The 17,809-nt window shown below is 41.4% G+C and overlaps 1 protein-coding gene across 4 annotated transcripts in view; it reads right to left on the bottom strand.

The window, feature by feature from the left end:
• asic2 (acid sensing ion channel subunit 2) overlaps positions 1-17,809 on the bottom strand; it is a 110,553-nt gene that overhangs the window by 2,751 nt on the left and 89,993 nt on the right. For all 4 annotated transcript variants that reach the window (XM_088316895.1, XM_088316897.1, XM_088316898.1 and 1 more), the window contains 8 exons: positions 11,808-11,958; positions 6,234-6,361; positions 2,832-2,982; positions 2,676-2,732; positions 1,413-1,566; positions 1,230-1,321; positions 887-966; positions 751-819 (listed from right to left, as the gene is read on the bottom strand). In XM_088316895.1, the coding sequence (XP_088173021.1) occupies positions 751-819; positions 887-966; positions 1,230-1,321; positions 1,413-1,566; positions 2,676-2,732; positions 2,832-2,982; positions 6,234-6,361; positions 11,808-11,958 (882 nt within the window). The remainder of the gene's footprint in view (positions 1-750; positions 820-886; positions 967-1,229; positions 1,322-1,412; positions 1,567-2,675; positions 2,733-2,831; positions 2,983-6,233; positions 6,362-11,807; positions 11,959-17,809) is intronic.

The following is a 17,809-nucleotide window of genomic DNA, read 5'->3' as shown; positions in this document are numbered from 1 at the left end:
CAGCCCTGAAAATGTCTTACATTCAAAAAAGCAAGCAAAAAACTAAATAAAACATTAATACACAAGTATTGCATTCAAAATAAATAAAATTTAAAAAAGTGAGACAACCCAAGATTTTATTTCATTAAAAAAGTCCAAAATGAATAACAGTACCCTATTTTATTTATATTAAATATTAAAATTTTATTATATTTTAAATTAATAATACATTATAAAAATCATACAAGACACAAACCTTTAACAAAAAAAGATTTTTTAAAAAAAAACCTTAACAGTAAATGAAAAAAAATGTATTTCATTTAAAAAAATATATAAAATTAAATACAATCCTTTTATTTTAAATTGTATAACTTGGGAAAAAAACAAAAAACAAAAAAAAAGAACAGGAATCAAAACAATGTTTCACTTTAATTAACATACACTATTGTGATTTTTTTTCTGTTAAATTAAAGCTAAATATAAACATTTACAAGCTAATAAAAGAATACATTATTTTTATTTGTAATTATTTTTTTAAATGACGGAACAAATAAACAAAAAAAACTAACCTGTAGGTGTTTTAGTGGCGTTTTAGTTTAATTGCCATGCCATCATGTCTGATGTTACAGTAAAAAGTTTAAAGGCAGTGATTGATACCAGAGCATGCACCACCCAGAATTTTTATTTTTTTTTGTAAAATAGTAAGAATAACAAAGGTAATATTACCTAGGCCTTGCAAAATGTTAAATAGGATTTAAAGGGCAAACTCACCACATCCCCTCGACGACCCTCCTCCTCGTCCTCTCGACTCAGAAGGTCCATTAGTCTGTCCCGCACCACCTGAAAAACAAGTCCAGATTGTACGACGCTTCTTCCTCCTCTGCTTCGTTTTGACAGCATGACAGACCTCATAGACGTAGTCAAAAAGCTCCAAGATGGTGAGGATGCTGGCCCCGATGAAGAGACCCATCTGGCCGCCGATGTCACCTGTCGGGAGCACAATGTGGCACCATCAATGTGACAACAATAATTTCCATTATTATATTCATTATTGCAGCGGGAATGCCTCGGAGTTCTTCCACATTTTTCAACCATTTGAAAAATCATTCTCATTTCAAATGATATGAAGTACTACTTTCTGCATGTCAAAAATCCAAATTGTAAAAAAAAAAAAAAATAAAAAAAAATAGATAAAGTGCATCTGAACAATTCAATTATTTCCGCAGCATTTTATAGCATATTATTATTACCCAGCAGGCCCGCCACCTCGTAGGCTTTCTTTTGCTCAATGGTCTCGTAGTTGAGAGCCTCAAAGAACACGTCCAACACCAAAATGTTGTCTCTGCGTAAAACAACAACATGAAGATCAACGACGCTCGCAACGTCACCACATCATGCGAACACGCGGCGTGATGTCGAGGTGTTGCACTTACGAGATGTACTTCTCCGACTTGTTGAACTTCTTCTGCAGGTAGCGCGCCGAAGTCTTGCTGGGTATCTTGACCATGGAGAGCTCCTTGTTGTAGCGCGTCACGTTGCACGGCGTGCGGCACATGCAGTTACTGCTCTCCGCCGCAGACAGCTTTGCTAATGACCATGACGACGATGATGACGATGAAGGGCACAGAAGAGCATATGCTCCCATTGTATGGTCAAATGATAGTCTTTGTTCGGTCTGACTCTTTTTGAGGCTTTTAAAGGACAAATTAATGTGCGTGCCCGACCAACTTTACCAAACAACTATAACCTACCGCCGACTCCCCAACTATTGACAAAATTATCCGCGGCAGAGGATTGAAGCCTTGTCACTCCTGAAGATTGGATCAATCAAGAATAATCCATTGAGCCCTAACCCGTGGTAATAATCCGATTTATAATGCTCATTTAATGAGACCGTTTGTCACGTTGGCTCATCGTCTTGGAGGAAATAACGCAACTTGTCTGCGCTGGAAGTCATCAAAGTGTCCTCTTAAACTTTCAAATTGAAAGCGGAAACGCTTGATGAGTAGAGCAAGGCATAATCTCCGCTGACAATTTGGAGACAGGTGCTTTTTTTTTTTTTTTTTTTTGTAGAATTATGATTCAAAGGAGAGAAAATATGAAATTGCAGTCAGAAATATTCCGCCAAATTGGCAATGACTTGATCCGATTTGCAAGTCGAGATCTAGGCGTCAAAACGGCGGCCCAATTACAAGTGAAGACGAGGCTGCGTCCAATCCTTGAGCACGATATCGACACTCATCGCGTGAAAGTTTGCACTGGGTGGAAAGTTGCCGTGCCTCTTGGCTGCATTTTTTTTTTATGCACCTGCAATTATTGATGCAGGATTATTCTCAGCATTCCGGAGGTTGTTGCAGAGCGTGGGCGGAAAAGTTAAGTTTGACTACACCATTTAACACAGAGGTCATTTATTTGTTACCCTGTGTGCACTTGTAATCCATTTGCTCTCTCCGGTCGGAAGAATCTCCAACTTTTAAACACGGAGCCCCTGGCAAAATTGCCTTTAGCGCACTGAGACCGACTGTGCACTTTCACACAGCGACGCGGCATCCCACAATTAGAGGATGGCAACAATGACTTTAAACACACCAGGGCGGAAGAAGCGCCGTCGGGTGAGCGTCCCGCCTCCGTACCGGCTCGGGTGCGACCTCCAAAGTTGGGAAACTTTTGTCAAATGGCGTGATCATGCGACTCACCGAGGGCGGGCTCAGCGCAGTCTTTGTACTGCTCGGGTGTGCAGTAGGAGGCATCGCCTGTCAGGAAGACAATATTGAGTAAAAATGTCGACGTAGGTTAGCGTGGAGTCGCAGGTGAAATTAATTTGTTCAGTTTTGGGTGAGGTGGGGACCTACCAGGCATGTGCACCATCCTGCAGTTGCAGTTCTCCACAATGTAACGTGTCTCGCAGTCGATCCGGCAGGCGGTCACGCTGTACACGTGGAAGAAGCCCGACTCCAGAGTCTTGGACTCGCATTCGCCCCACGGGGGAGGCAGGAAGGTGAGCTAACATGAAATTGGACCAAAGTCGGTTACATTTCTCACAGGATGCTAAGGGATAACAAGCTAACTGGGAAAATACTAACAACTATATCAAAAAAAAGACTGACTCACACAACATTGTGGAGCCACCAGATGTCAGAGGCAGCACATTTGAATAATAATCAACTACGCTATCAGTATAATTTACGATTTATGTCGTAAGCGAAACTGGAAACTGGAAGTAGCGAAGCTGCCTGGAATGTAAACATGAATGAACACAGCATTGTAGCTCGACACGGTCAACGTTTTTTTTTTTTTTGGACAACAGATTAAACACCGGCAGTTGGCAGAGTCCAACAATTTCACAGTTGTATAGACACTTGACCAAATAATCCCTTCGGGTCCGGCGAAAGGGGCAGCGCTCCAACACGCCGCGTTCCGAAGAACAACAAGAATAAGGGTCAAACAACACTGCGTGAGTCGTCACGGAAGTGTGTCGCGCACGAGGGAGCGGCAACTACATTTTCTGGATGAAGCGAGACGCGGCGGTGCCAGGTGAAAGTGGGCCGCTGCTGGCTGGGATTTGAAAAGCGCGTCTGCTCTGCGCTATCAGTCCAGACGAGGGGGGGGGGGGGGAAGCCGCTCCAGCGTTCCACATAAAGAGCGGCCAAGTGCGCAGAATGTTGCTGATTGCTGTGCAAGGCTGCGACGGATGATAAGAAAGCAGCCAGTGGAAGAAATGAATGCTGACAACCTCGACGCCATTAGAACGAGCTTCTTGGCCATCCTCAACCTTTTAGTTACTCCACATGACTATTAAGGACTTAACTGCTGTCGAGCTCGTTTGCCGCAAACCGGAACAGCAGCGGTTACTGCGACCGCTCCACAATGTTGTGTGCGAGACGCCACGCCACTGATGCGGTCCAATTTCACGTGTATGAATTAGCGCACAATGGGAATATTATTCAATACTATTAAACCCGATGTGGTCGGGTCACGAGCTACAGCACTCGTGGGTTCCAATTTGACTCGACATGCATTCCAGTGCAGTAGAAATATTGTTGAGGATGAAAAGCAACTCCGACGTGGCAGCATCACAATGCCGCGTGCCTGCTTGTTGATGTGCCCTGCCTGCTAAAAGCGATGCCGACATCCCCGACGCGATTAACGTTTCAGTGAAAAGGTGCTGCTCGGCAATTCTTAACCTTTCAAATCACCCCCGCCGTTAAGCTAATCTTTTCCTTGGGCCCAATTAAAGCGAATTGCGGCTAATTCGCCTTCTGATTAATTTGGTGTAATGGCATGTGAGCTGATCGCAGTCCGTCTAATAAGCGGCAAAAGCCTTGGCGCCGCTCGCCGTCGTCTTCATCAATATTTCACTCGGGTGTTGAGGCGGGGGCTAGACGGAGCTTAAAGGAGGCTTTACAGTTCACTCGGCAAATTGTTGGGAAAGGCTGTTTTGTTTTAGCATCACGCACTTGAACCTCACAGTGCACAGGCACGACTCGATAAAAGTGTGCCTTCAATTTAGCGAGCTGTGCCCTGAAATAGAATGACTTAAGTCAGATTTCGGGAGCCTTAGAGGCGGGAATTACAATGCAGCTACAAGTGCTATAGGAATATATATCATTATATTTTTTGTTCAACCTTCACATCTTATTTAATGTCTATAAAAGTCTAATGTATCATTGGTTTAATTGTTTTAGGCAACAGTAATCCCATTTTATTGACACAATATTTTGCAATATACATATCTGGTATACCATCTTCAAAGCAAATGAGTTATCACGTTTAATGTTCTTTATCAGTGGTCCTCAACCACCGGTCTGCGGGCCACATTGGACTGGGCATCGGCAGGTCACACACATGGAGGGGAAAAATAAATAAATTGCTGTACTTCTGGTTTATTGATAATACTAATAATTTATTAATCATTTTGAAGCTGAAAAATATTTTCTTTTTAAAAGCGACATGATTCTCTCAGTTACAACCATTTATGACGGCCTCTTGACGCATGTCAAGATGCTAATTGTCTCGTTTGCATTAAGCTAATATTAAACCCACGAGCTAGCAAAATGAGTAAAAAAACATCTTGTTACCATAGAGACCATATTAAGGTACATAAAAATACACGGATTTGTGTTTGTTGTTGTAGTATTCAATTAGGGGACCACTATTCTATATAATTGAAGTAATGGTTAGCATGCTTGAAAGTGTTTCAGAGGAGTAGGACGGTCCCAGCAGACAACTTGATGACGTTTGCGCTCTGTAATAATTAATGAGAGGATCTACGTGAGTGGCTTTTTTTGCCCGCTCCACCTCAGTGCGTGTGCTCGCCTCAACGCCAGTAATGAGCAAGGAGAGCTTCGTCTTCATCCTGCCAGTCAGAAAAGTGGGCTGACAGTCGGACGCAAGCACTCACCCGGGAGGCTCGTTAGTGAAGATGCTAAGCTAATACTTTTTGTATGACATGCAACTGTGGCGGCTGACTGTATTTTTGTCGCGTCATAAATTCGACCGGCCTTGATGAAATTAAAACAGCTACTTGCACCAGTCCGACTCCGTAAGGCATTTAACTTCAAAGGCGGAAGACAGTTTCCCTGACGCAACCGTCTGGAGGTTGAATATGACATGTCGCGTCTTTTTAGCAGCCAATACGATTGCAACAGTCAGACAAGGACGAAGGGATAAAGTATACGACAAAATATGAAAGAAAATGACAAAACGTCAACACTGAAGTCAAAATGGGAGAGTTGTTAAATCCAGGGTGTGCAAACATGAAAATGTAATCTTAAAGGAGACATGGGTCATGTTATTTGTAGACAAGATTAATAGAAAAAAAACATGTGAGTGTAAATATATTTGACTAATTAAATATGAATAATTCTAAAAAAAAAAAAAGTTCAACAGTTATTTACTTATATAAATAAACCAAAAATATTGTTCTATTTTAATCAACCAATTTAAAGAAGTGGCTACATGTAGCAATTTATATTTCAGGACCCCTGATTTTTTGCAGAATCTGAGGAAGGATTTCAACCAAGGTTAAGGCTTTAAAAATAGAGTCAAACGTTAGACCAGGGTCAGGGTCGGCCTACAAACAAGGCGAAAACAATGGAACAACACACTTTTAGTACACTTTGGTGCCTCATAACAATAATGTTGTCATCGAAAAAACAAACGACTCAAAACAAAACAAAACAACTCATTAAGTTGTATCCATATCATCCCCCAAAACGGGTTCTAAATTTCGCAGGGGATTAGTGTTAACTCACCCTCTGTTCTTGCGTGGCCACGAAGGTCTGGAAGCCGGGCGCCACGCCGAAGCCCAGCTCGTGCACAAAGGGGGGCTCGGCCTGGCTGTGGATCTGGACCCGGACTCCCGCTTCAAACGCCGTGTCCTCTGCAGGGAATACAAATGGCTTTCACAATCGGGAATTGAGACAGCAGAGGGGAAACCCAAAGTTTTGTTTGGAGTAGTGTAGGCCGGGGGACAACAATGAACATCGAGCAACAAGTTCCGGTGCTCTTTTGAGTGCTAATTTTCATGTGTTCAGAATTAGGACCAGCGCGACATATACGGCTTGGTTGTCGATCCATTTGGAGCCGAGATAAAAGGCTGGTCTTTTGGATCCGCCTTCTGAATGGACACGACTGATGAGAAAAAGAAAAATCTCATTTTAATTGTCGTTCAATTTTTATCCAAAATGCAGCTCAGGTACAAGGAAAGTTTTCATCACACAAAAAAAAATGTCCACTTTAACGGAAACCAGATTGTGAAGGAGGTTTGATGAAAAACCTTGAAAACACACACCCACAATCACATTTACGGTAAAGGAGCGAGTGAGTAAATGTCTCCGTGTAGAAATCGATAACATCACGGCGTCACGTGCGCTCTTGTGTTCCTAGGAACCATTCAATCAACTCCTCCCCCTCCCCATTAAAGTACCAGCACATACCCATCAGCCTGCCGCTGTGGCCATGGCGACAGGTCGGACGCAATAAACGGCGTCCATATGCGTTTTCGCTGGCATGCAGTGGAGGAAGGGAAAAAAAAAACACGTCGAAATGGAAAAGAAAGTATCAAAATCCCTTTTGTGGGGTTCTTGAGCTGCCACAGACAAAAAAAAAATGCATTTATATACAATGGTGCCTTGAGATACAAGTTTAATTCATCGCTTGACCATACTTGCAACTCAAAATGCTTGTCGCAAATCACCACTGAAAACATTATTAATAATCCCCTTAAATATCAAGATAGGTAAAAAGGTGACAAAGCAATCTTTTGTTCCTAAGGTACCTCGTGCGGATCGTGTCTAAATTCCCTTAATCCCAATAATGCTCTTCCCCAAACAACAGCAGAAGTAATCGCTTAAAATCTCGATGAGCTGACAAGTACGATCAACGATTGTTGAAGTCGCGAAGAACCTTAGACCGGTTGAGATTTTCAACAAAATCAATTAAGACTCCTGACCTGACCCAAGTCAAGTGCTTCAGGGACACCGTGAGTCACATCCGGCAAAATCAATACGCTTCTCGCTCTGGTTAACACAATCAAACCCCTGTCATTTAAAAACAATGAGCTAACATCACTTGGCGCTAAACGTCAATTTTAGACATCTTGCTGTCGAAAATAAACAAACTGAATTTTCACGAGGACAAAGAAATAATCCCAGAGAACAGTAACCGGTTGAAGTTATGTAATCATTTATATCGAATAAATCAGGATATAGCTAATCTAGTTTCAAACAAGGTATTAAAGTCAGGGTTTGGGTTTCAGAACAGAGTTTTAACGCAGAGTTTCAATGTGGGGCTCGATCGGGACTCAGATAAATAATGGCAGACGGTTTAAAAGCTAACTAAATCCTAAATAATACACTGACACAGTTTGAGTTGACAGTGAAGTACTTGAGTCAGTCGGTGTCTGACAACCTTCAAAAATCAGAGTTCTTGACATCCATTTTGATGCATTTGCTGCGGCTGTGAAAAGATGAAAACAGTCACGCGCGCCCACGGCATTGTAAATAAAGGACCTGAGTCATTCATCAAGTGTTTTCATCCTTTTAAAACTCACCTCGTTGGTATTCTTGTTTATGGCCTTTTGCATTCCTGGCACATTAACGCCCGCACATGCAAATTAGCTTTGGCCCTGACGATAACGCGCTAGTGAGTCCTTGCATGCAAAAAAACTCACAAAAAGAAGCTCGGCTAGAAGGCCGCGCTCGTAAAAGTCACAAAACGACAGGAAAAGGACGACGACACGTGATATTACCGAAGGTGTTTCTTCGGTTTCAAAGAAAGGCTGCAACCAATGAATATTTCAATAATTGGTTTATCAGGCCATTATGCGAGGAATCTGATTAAAAAAAAAAAAAAATCCATTTCCATTCCTTTCTTATTTCAAATTGATATTTCAGAAAATGCACCAATCTGAATTAATTATGATGCAGTCACTGTTTTCAGAAATTCAAGCCAAGGTTAGCTTTTTGAGTTTCAAGCGAGAATAAGCGTTTCAAATGAGGGTTTGGAGCCTGTGTTCGAGTTTGACGATCCATTTTGATGGCTCTCACTTCTTAATTGCTGTTTGCATCTACAGCGCCACCTGTTGCTTTGGGGCGGGCGGGACGATGAAAGAATCTCCGCCGTGGAACTCAAAGCCATAAAAATGAAGAAAAAGGAGCGGAAGTCATTAACAATGCAACACAGCACACACTTGTTTGCTTATTAATTATTTCTATCGCCGCTCGGAGCTTGACAAGAAGACTAAAAATAGACGAGGGCGTGCGAGGAGTAAATTGCTATCCCGGGAAATGTCTTTTATTAATAGTGATTACAAACTATGATCCACTCTCAGCTTATTGGCTTTTGTGACGACAATGTGGCATTTAGCACGTTTTATTATTTTTTTTTATGGCGTTTGAGGATACGGAGAAACGACACAGACTGCGCTGACAAAATGATTTTCTGTGAGGTAATCGGCCGTCATCAGCATTAAATGAACAGTTTGAGGTCTTGCATGGAAAGCTTTAAAACATATGAATGGTTGCCATGACGACTAATAAGCCATGGCGCAACTCATTTGACTTTCTCAACGCTCCATTGTTACTTTTGAAGGTTCAAAATAAAGGTTGGGTTTTAAACTAACCGTTTTAAGGCTGGGTTAGGGTCTCAAACGTTCAGTTTAGGGTTTCAAGACTGTGTTATGGTTTCAAAGTCGGTTTTGGAGTCTGTGTGTGCATTTCAAATGAGGGTTTTTCAAGCCAGTGCTCACACACTAAGAATACTGTCAATTGATTATTTTAGCAGCTGTTGAGAAGTTGGAACACCTTTCGGTTGCACAACAACAGGGCGCATGATCCTTTAAATAACTTCTAGTTGCCAGGCAACGCGAAACTCCAGTGACTCCTTCATTTTTCGTCGGTAATTAGATATATTTTGCAATGGGTGAGATAGGGCTGCTCAATTAGGAGAAAAAAAAAATATTCATCACGATTATTTTTAGTAATAATTGAAGTAGGATTAATTAAATGATTTTTTGTTTTGGGTTCAAAACAAAAAAGAATTATATTAAGACAAAGCAAATTGATTTTTATCTTTAAAAAAAGATGCAAATGTATAAATCCAAGAACAGAACACAAGTGACTTGCCTTTGTTTTCTCTTTAGTTTGATAGTTAAATTCAACGTGGAGTGGCATTACCCAACTTGTAGCATCTTGTTCTTGAAGAATTGTGAACTATCTGGCAAATCGCTGCTTGTTATGCAGACGCAGGCTCCCGAAGACGCACGATAATGACAAGTGAAGAATGTATCAGTAGGAGTGAGAACAAACCACAGTTTGGGCGCAATAAATCCACACGTTGGTTCCAATTCACGTTCAGAAGGCTTGTTATGTCACATCAAAGGTACTTTGTTGATTACATGTGCACGTTCTTCGGGTTTTATTGATGTTATAAATTCCAATCTGACACATTTTGCGTGTTATGAAGGGTCATTAATCCTTCTGTCTCGTGATCTTCGAACACCGGGAGGTAATAACATTCTGATGTACAAGATGTTATTGTTTTCAGGTGTGCAATAGAAGCCAGTACAAACGTATGATGTATAGGATTTTATTTCACCCATGTCCGAATCATTACTGTTTCATCGATGTGATAAATTCCCCAACGGACATTTTAAGTGCAATATGAGGGTCATTAATCACGCTGTCCCATGATTTATTTTTCCAACTGGAGGAAATAAAAATCTAAATGAGCATTATTTGATCATTTACAGGTATTAGATGAAACTTTAGGTGAAGGTAATAAATCACGTCATGTATGTTGTTTTTGTTTACATGTATTTTGAATGTCTGATTGAGGTGATAAATTTAACGACCAGGACTACCAGGATTTTGAAACCATCAGAATTATGAGACCGCTCATTTTGACAAGTTGCGCTCCAGCAATGAGATCATCGACTAAAATAATAAGCAATTGCCGCTCGAGTGTCTCATGAAGGTATTTTCTTCACCAAAATTGAATGGAAATGATGTCATATAAATGGATGACGGATGGTGCAGCCGCTTTGGGGGAAAAGGAAAGTAGACGCGTGTTGTCAATGACTTTACTGCACTTCACTTCGAAAAAGAGGAAGTAAATCGGAAGAACGCCTCACAACACATTTCCGTCTGAAGTGTACCTTGGAACTCGGAATGATGACAATAAGCACCACATAAGATTTGATTGATTTTGACTGTCTGGCTTGTAGTGCCCACAATGTCATGACTTTCACAACCTTACAGCCCGTTTTACCCACACGACATGTCTCCTCTTGGCCAGGTCAGGTGGGACCTTTATATTCCTGCTCGCTGTGTCTCAGCCGAGGAATTCATCCTCAGGCTCGTCAATACTTTGAAGCAGATGTAATGCCGGCTCTACTCTATAAGATTCTTTGACAAATCATAGAACAGCCGGCAGCGCTTTGCAATGCCGCCGCTGGTGGCTATGGAAACCCGGCGGCGCCGTGTCAGCGCAACATGCGCAAGATTAAGTGGAGCTGTCAAATTGACTGGCAAACCGTAGTTAAAATAATAACTCTCAACTATTTTTAGATTGTTTAATACCAGAACATTTCACCACGGGAATGAAATAAATACAGAATTATAAAAGTCCCGATGCCAGACGTTTCTTATAATGATACAAGCGGAGTAAGAATAATGACATATGCAATTTTGGAAACTGTCAAAATGGCTGCTGCAGTGGTCGTGTTAAATCAGAATCTTATTAATCATTGTTTTGGATAAAAATAAATAAATAAATATCTTCCGCCCAGGAAGCAACAAAATGTAAATCCGTTTACTGTCACTAGGTGCGTCATTTTATGATTTTAAGGACATCATAAATTCCAAATTGATTTACTCTTTTATGAGGCTTGTACAGCTACCTGTGCTTTGATCTTTTGACATCAGGAAGCAGTAAAATGCTCATTTCATTGTGACCAGGTGTGCACTTTCCTTGTTGTTATAAATTCCAACCATCGGTTTAATTAGTGCTTATTCCTTTGATATTTTACAGAAAATGCAGTAAAATAACCTAAAAAATGTTTTGGGGTGTTGCACAATACCATATTTATGAATCCCATGTAACTAACACACCAAATACTTTCATATGTGTGAAACGAGTCCGAGTGTCCCGCCGTGTTCCCTTCCAGAGAACTGTGAGTCACCGCCACGTTAATTATAGATGACTTGAAATTGCGTGAATGAAAAAACATCCCCGGGCCCCGAGGCTCACAAGCAGAGAAGTGACTTTCTCGTCAACGGAAAAACCTGCTTAGTCTTTGTCGTCTGAAGAACTAAGGCGACGCCCACCTGTGTCGCCCCACACTGGCAGGTATTCGTCTTGCTGGATGTCCAACATGATCTCCAGGCCGTTCCCCGTGCCGCCTTTCATGGTGGTGCGTAGAGATTTGCCCTCCTCGGCCGCGTTGAACATGTAACACTTGCCGTAGCGCGTGAACACCTGCGAGGAACGACAGGCGGTGGTCAGTCAGATTGTGGATGTACTCAACTGCATCTGCAGGGAGTACATGGCGTTTACTTCATTTGTACCAATGTTTGTCTAAGAGTGAAGTGAAGATGCATTTTTCTTTGCGCACCCCATTCCGGTTGCTGCTATGCTGTCAATGATGGTGGAAACGTGGCTACAGTAAAAGGTAACAGCAGCTCAGTCTTGTTACTTTTGTCATCTAGTTGTTGGATTTGTTTATTAAAGCGAGAATAGAAAATGGCGCATTTTAATTACTTAACAAGTAAGCAGCCATGATTTCCCTCGTCTCGGGCACAGACATATGCTCACCAGTATGCAACAAAAACATGACAATAATCCAAAGAGTCAAGAGGGACTTCCCCGAACACGTGTAAATTTAGACAAAAGACACTTGAGATGTTTATGTGGCGCTGCAGTGTTTTATTGTGCCTGTCAGAGGCTGTGCCAGCCAGCCCCTCCCACTTCATTAGCCTAACGAAGACCCATCTGCTTTGAGGAGAACAGAGATAATACGGAAACTCGTTTTAATTAGTTCAGAAACAAAAGATTATATTTGCATATATCATCGTGAAGATACTCGGCTATGTCAGTGAAGCAAATAGTAGCCTCCAAGCATCATGAATTCTGTCCCTAATAATATCAATGACTCAGCCGGTCTGTCTTTCGATGTGTTTTTTTTTTTTTTTTTGAGGCAGCCTTATTGTTACACAGATGAAAGGAGATTGAAGACATTCATTTGGATCAATGGTATACACAAAAACACCCCCCATAGAGCTTCCTGTTACAGTGAAAAGAACCCCAAAAATAACACACAAAACATGTTTGGATGTTAACACGGGTCGTCTCGACCTCACCATCGATGGATTTGAATTGAATTAAAAGCAAACCCACAGGTGCTACGTACCAGCAGGAGTGTGAAGTGGGACACGGGGGTGCGCTTTACTTATCCGGCAGCAGCGATGCTCCCAGACTCAATCTGCACTGCCAGTGAATTCGCACTCCTTGAAAATGCCTGCATTTTACGGGTCCCCAAGCACAATCTCCGACGACTGACTCAGCAGCATCAGAGTTTGGCCTCAAACAAACTCCTTTATACATATATATGTATTTATTTATTTATTTTTGCAATACGATACCAATATTGCGGTCTATACCGATATCGTCCGATACGATACCAGTTGGAATAATACATGCTTAAATTGATTTGATCGAGTTAGAAGAGACTTGATGAAGTCGTACTATTAAAACAAAGAACAGTCAGCAATGGTAGGTATGAGAAAATATGGCCCCATGTATTACAAATATTTAAGGTTACATAAATTCAATTCCTAACGTGAGAATGTAGTGCCCTTGAAAGAAATAAATGTAAAATAAATCAAAGCAGTGCTACAGACTGTTTTTGTACTGGTTGCAAATTGGCGGACTCAACTTTTCTATTTAGTTACACCAGCGCTTAAGTACGAAAAATGTGTGACTGAATGACATTCACAGAACTTGCAATTTATAGAAAGTCACTTCCTGACCAATTTGTTAATTTTCCTATTTTTACTGTATATTTAATATCAGCAATATATCACTCAGGTAAATATTTATTTAGCAGTGACCTTTCAACATTGCACATTAAGGCTGGACAATATTGCAAAAACACGCAATAAACGATATGGTTGTTGCTTATAGCGATAGCGATATTGCAATATTTAACATGTACCGAAAGATTATAATCTCATGAGATTTTTTTTTTTCATGCAGCACAATAAGCAAGCTCAACATATTCTTAGCTAGCTAGCTAATTGTAATTACACTCAAAAATGTCCAACTTTTTTTTTTTGTGCGCATTTAAGTTTCCGTCTGACTGCTCAAATTCAGATAAAAGCATCCAATTCCATAAGAAAATCATTGCATGCCTTTGCGACATGCATATTGCATAGGCCGTTATCGTGATTATAATCATTTTTTTATATATTGTGCAGCCGAAATGCACACTGGGCATACCTGCGCACAGGCGTATTTTTAAATAAATGCAGGATCTTATTAGAGTGCTGATGGTCATTTTCGTGTGATGACCTGACCACCTGAAATAAATTAAAGCTATCACTCACTCACCATACCTACATTTCTGAACAAGCCAAGTATTAATGACGATAATTACATAACCGAACATATCTCGACACTATATAAATAAAATATACATTAATAAATGAGTAACAGCATTCATGTCCTTGATGTCATTTGGCAATTTAGTTACTCACTGACATATACGCGCTAACTGCATTGAACATGATATAATTTGTTATCAAGTGTGGGTTTTTTTTTCTCCCCCACATCCCGACAGCTCTGAATGGCTTTGAAGTTGAACAATAGCAGCCGTCGCTGCATTCGTCAAGCTTGACGATGTTTGGCGCGCGGGTCAGCGCCGAAGTCAACAAGGCTCTGGGAGAAAAGAGTCGTCATCCCGCAGGGCGACGGGGTGACAAAAGACGCTAACAAAAAACTGTGCCGTCCACCATTGAAAGGCTTCAGCCGTCGGTTCTTGCTACTCGTCATCTGTTGCCTCCAGTGGAGATGTCAAAAAAAAAAAAAGGAGCCCATAATGAGCTCTCAGGCCTGTCCAGATATCTGACAAAATAGTGCTGCTTTGTCAGGGGAGAAGGAACTGCAAAAAAAAAATATTCACGTAAGAAATGTGTCATTGCACCAAAGAAAGGAAAAGACATCCTGTCTGCTTTAGAAGGACAAAAACACGGAAGAAATAAAGGTGAGCATTTGATTGTTTGCGAGTGAAATCGCTTTTCAGCATGATTCATTTACCACCTCCGTACAAAAGAGGAGAAAAGCGAGAAAAGAATAGAAAGGTATGGGGATTCTTAAAAAGCAAATAAAGAAAAAAAACACAAAGAAAAAGAAGAACCAGTAAAAAGGGGGAAAGGAAATGCGGAAAAATAAGAAAAGTGTGAAAAGAATAAAAACAAAAAGAACAACATCCTGGCAACCATGAAAAAGGAAAGAAACAGCAAAAATAAAGAAAAAAAACACAGAGCGATACTGACATGAGGAGAAATTGCATAGAGAAGATGTGCGGAATGCAGTGCAAATCTCGGACTCGCATGTGCGTGTGAGATAATCAGAGCTCCAGCCAGGGAGGCCGGATACACCGGACTCCTAGAAAAGTGGGCGTTGTGTTTAGTTTGCAGAGGCGGCACTGGGACAAGCTCACTCGATCTTACAAATAAAAGATTGAGGACCCGATCATTTTCTTGGATTGGGCGGAGCTGGTGTTTAGAGAGCAGCAATGCTCAGAGGTGGGGGGGGGGGGGGCACCACTTTGGTGAGGAATTTGCATTTTAACATGGCTAAATGATTAAAATAAATAAATAAATATATTTTACATGATACAGGCCCTGTACAACAATTGCTGCTGTTACACTTGTCGCAATTATTCAAAATTAGTGACAATAGTACATATTTTTTTACCATTCAAGTGAGGAGAGAAATTGCATATGCGAATCCATGCGTGTGGACTGCAGTGTACAAAATCTTCCAAGTGACTTGTTATTCCATGTCATTTTCCCACCATACACTGATAAGCAAACACTTAGCCAATAATGTCATTTGTTAACATGAAAGCAGAATTCAATATAAAATCCAATCTAATTTGAATACTCGAATTCCACTAGTCGCCGCACTACACGAAAATGAACAATCACGCAAATATCCACACTCCTCCCCCCCCCCCCCATTTACTTTTTTTTGCAGCCAGGTGTAACGAGAAAATTGAAACACAGGGGATCCAAGGAGGGAGTTCTTATGAGGTGGCGTGTTATTGTTTGTACAATCAATAAGCTGTTATGAGAAGAGACTCCAAGACGAGATTTACAGAAGCCATGCATGGAGAGTAGCACTTTTAGCACAAACATTTTGCTGCCCATAAATAATATACACGCACACACAAATGCAGCGTATAGTATACACTTTTGAAATGACAATGAATAGTCCCTATAGCTATTTGCGGAACGGGCCCGAGCCCTCCCGAGAGTCGCAAAAATGCGTGAATGATTGACAACCTCCCCCCAAATGGAATTTCCTATCGCGTACAGAAGCCACAAGAGGGCGGCAAATCACTTAAAACGGAAGGATCATAAAGCATCAACACAGTCACGAACACATTTCACATAAATGGCTGTATGCAGTTGAATTATTCAACAGAAAATAAAATACTTTCACATGAGGCTCTTCGATAGTGTTACCTATCGTACAAGTGGCTCCCGACGCGGGGCCCGAACAGAAGTATTTTCTACATCTTCAGAACTGAAAGTCAAAAAAACTTGTCAATCCCTGGCTTTACACCCTAACTTGAAATTTCAAGATGAAACTGTGTTTGACAAACGTAACAGTAATAAATATGTTAAATTAGTATCAGCACTCCTCCATCATCACACAGACGCTGCGGGGTGGACTTCTCCCGAACAGCGTGCACAGCAGCTCCCGTCACCTTCCAAACCAACGGCCGCTTTTTATGGAAGCCGTTCATCACGGCGCTCCGTGATGATGTTTTTATTTTTTTACAAGGCGAAGCTGCCGCGATAGTGCAAAAAAATGGCAGGCGGCGGGAGATTTATGCGTATGTGGATGGGGGCGGGTCCAAGATTAGGGACTGGGCACACAAAAAAAAAAAGTGAGTTATACGAAAGTGAAAGGAATCTGACGCGGGCTGGTTAACTCGATGTCATGTGTGGTCACGTCGGGTGAAGCAGCATGTGGCTCATTGGCACTGGTCAGTCCAAATGTCGATCATAACTGCAATCTAAAATGATTACCATCAGGATGATTGTCATATATCACCAATTTATTATATAATTTAAAAAAAAATGATTAATGTGCCAAACGGCGTGGAGTGTGTTTGCAACTTCCTGTGTTGTGAATGCAATCTGAAGGCACCACGTTGTCTTGTGCAGCAACTGTGCAAGAAATGTTATTCTGTCCTCCCAGAGTCTGCTTTCAAAAAACGAATATTGACACACAAAAGCTGAAGTAACACATATAGACAGGTAATATACTTAAAGGCATTCATTTTTCTATGAAGCTTAATCACTGTTTTCCTCATTTTTTTCCCCATCTAATGATTTCATACTACATTTAGAAATCAATGAATAATCATGTTTACCAATCCTCATTTCAACGTGAATCAGAATCATCCCGATTCAAATTTTCCCCCCTGATAGCGCAGCCCGACAGCACTAAGTGATTTTTGACATCTAACTCTTGCCGACCACGTTACATAAGATGTGGCGACAGCACAACTTGTGATTCGGGATGTGGCGGGGGATGATTTATGACAATATCTGTATCGTGTCGTTGACATTGGATAACATGATGACACTAACACGGGCGGGGGTCACCACGGGGGGTTGGGGAGTGTTAACGGGGTGCGTAGCAAACCCATTATAGATGTTCCCCTTCACTTGTCACATTTCTACGGAGGGAGTGCGGAGGTAAAATCTGATTATAGTCGACAGGCTCACGAGTGAATGACTCTTCTTAATGCACTCGCTAGTCGAGGAAAGGAAGGAAATTGTTGTAGGGGGAGAGTCGACACGCTATATTAGGTCAAACACGCGAAGGACAACGAGTCCAACGGCATCTTTTATAACACAGAAATACCTAGTGTGGAGTCGGTCGTGGGCCCATCTGTTCACACGCATGTCCATCTGCTCCGTAGATGCACCCTCTTCGTCTACATTAGCATCCAAGTCGCCGCTAATGAATGATTAGCAAGGCAGCGCGTCAAAATACCAACACGAAGAAAGATTTGCTTTGACTTGTTTAG

Source organism: Idiotropiscis lumnitzeri, chromosome 15 (assembly GCF_059441095.1).
Source record: "Idiotropiscis lumnitzeri isolate Australia: NSW breed Sydney's pygmy pipehorse chromosome 15, RoL_Ilum_1.0, whole genome shotgun sequence".
NCBI classification, from domain to species: Eukaryota; Metazoa; Chordata; class Actinopteri; order Syngnathiformes; family Syngnathidae; genus Idiotropiscis; species Idiotropiscis lumnitzeri.
This window is presented reverse-complemented; position numbering and strand designations above follow the sequence as displayed.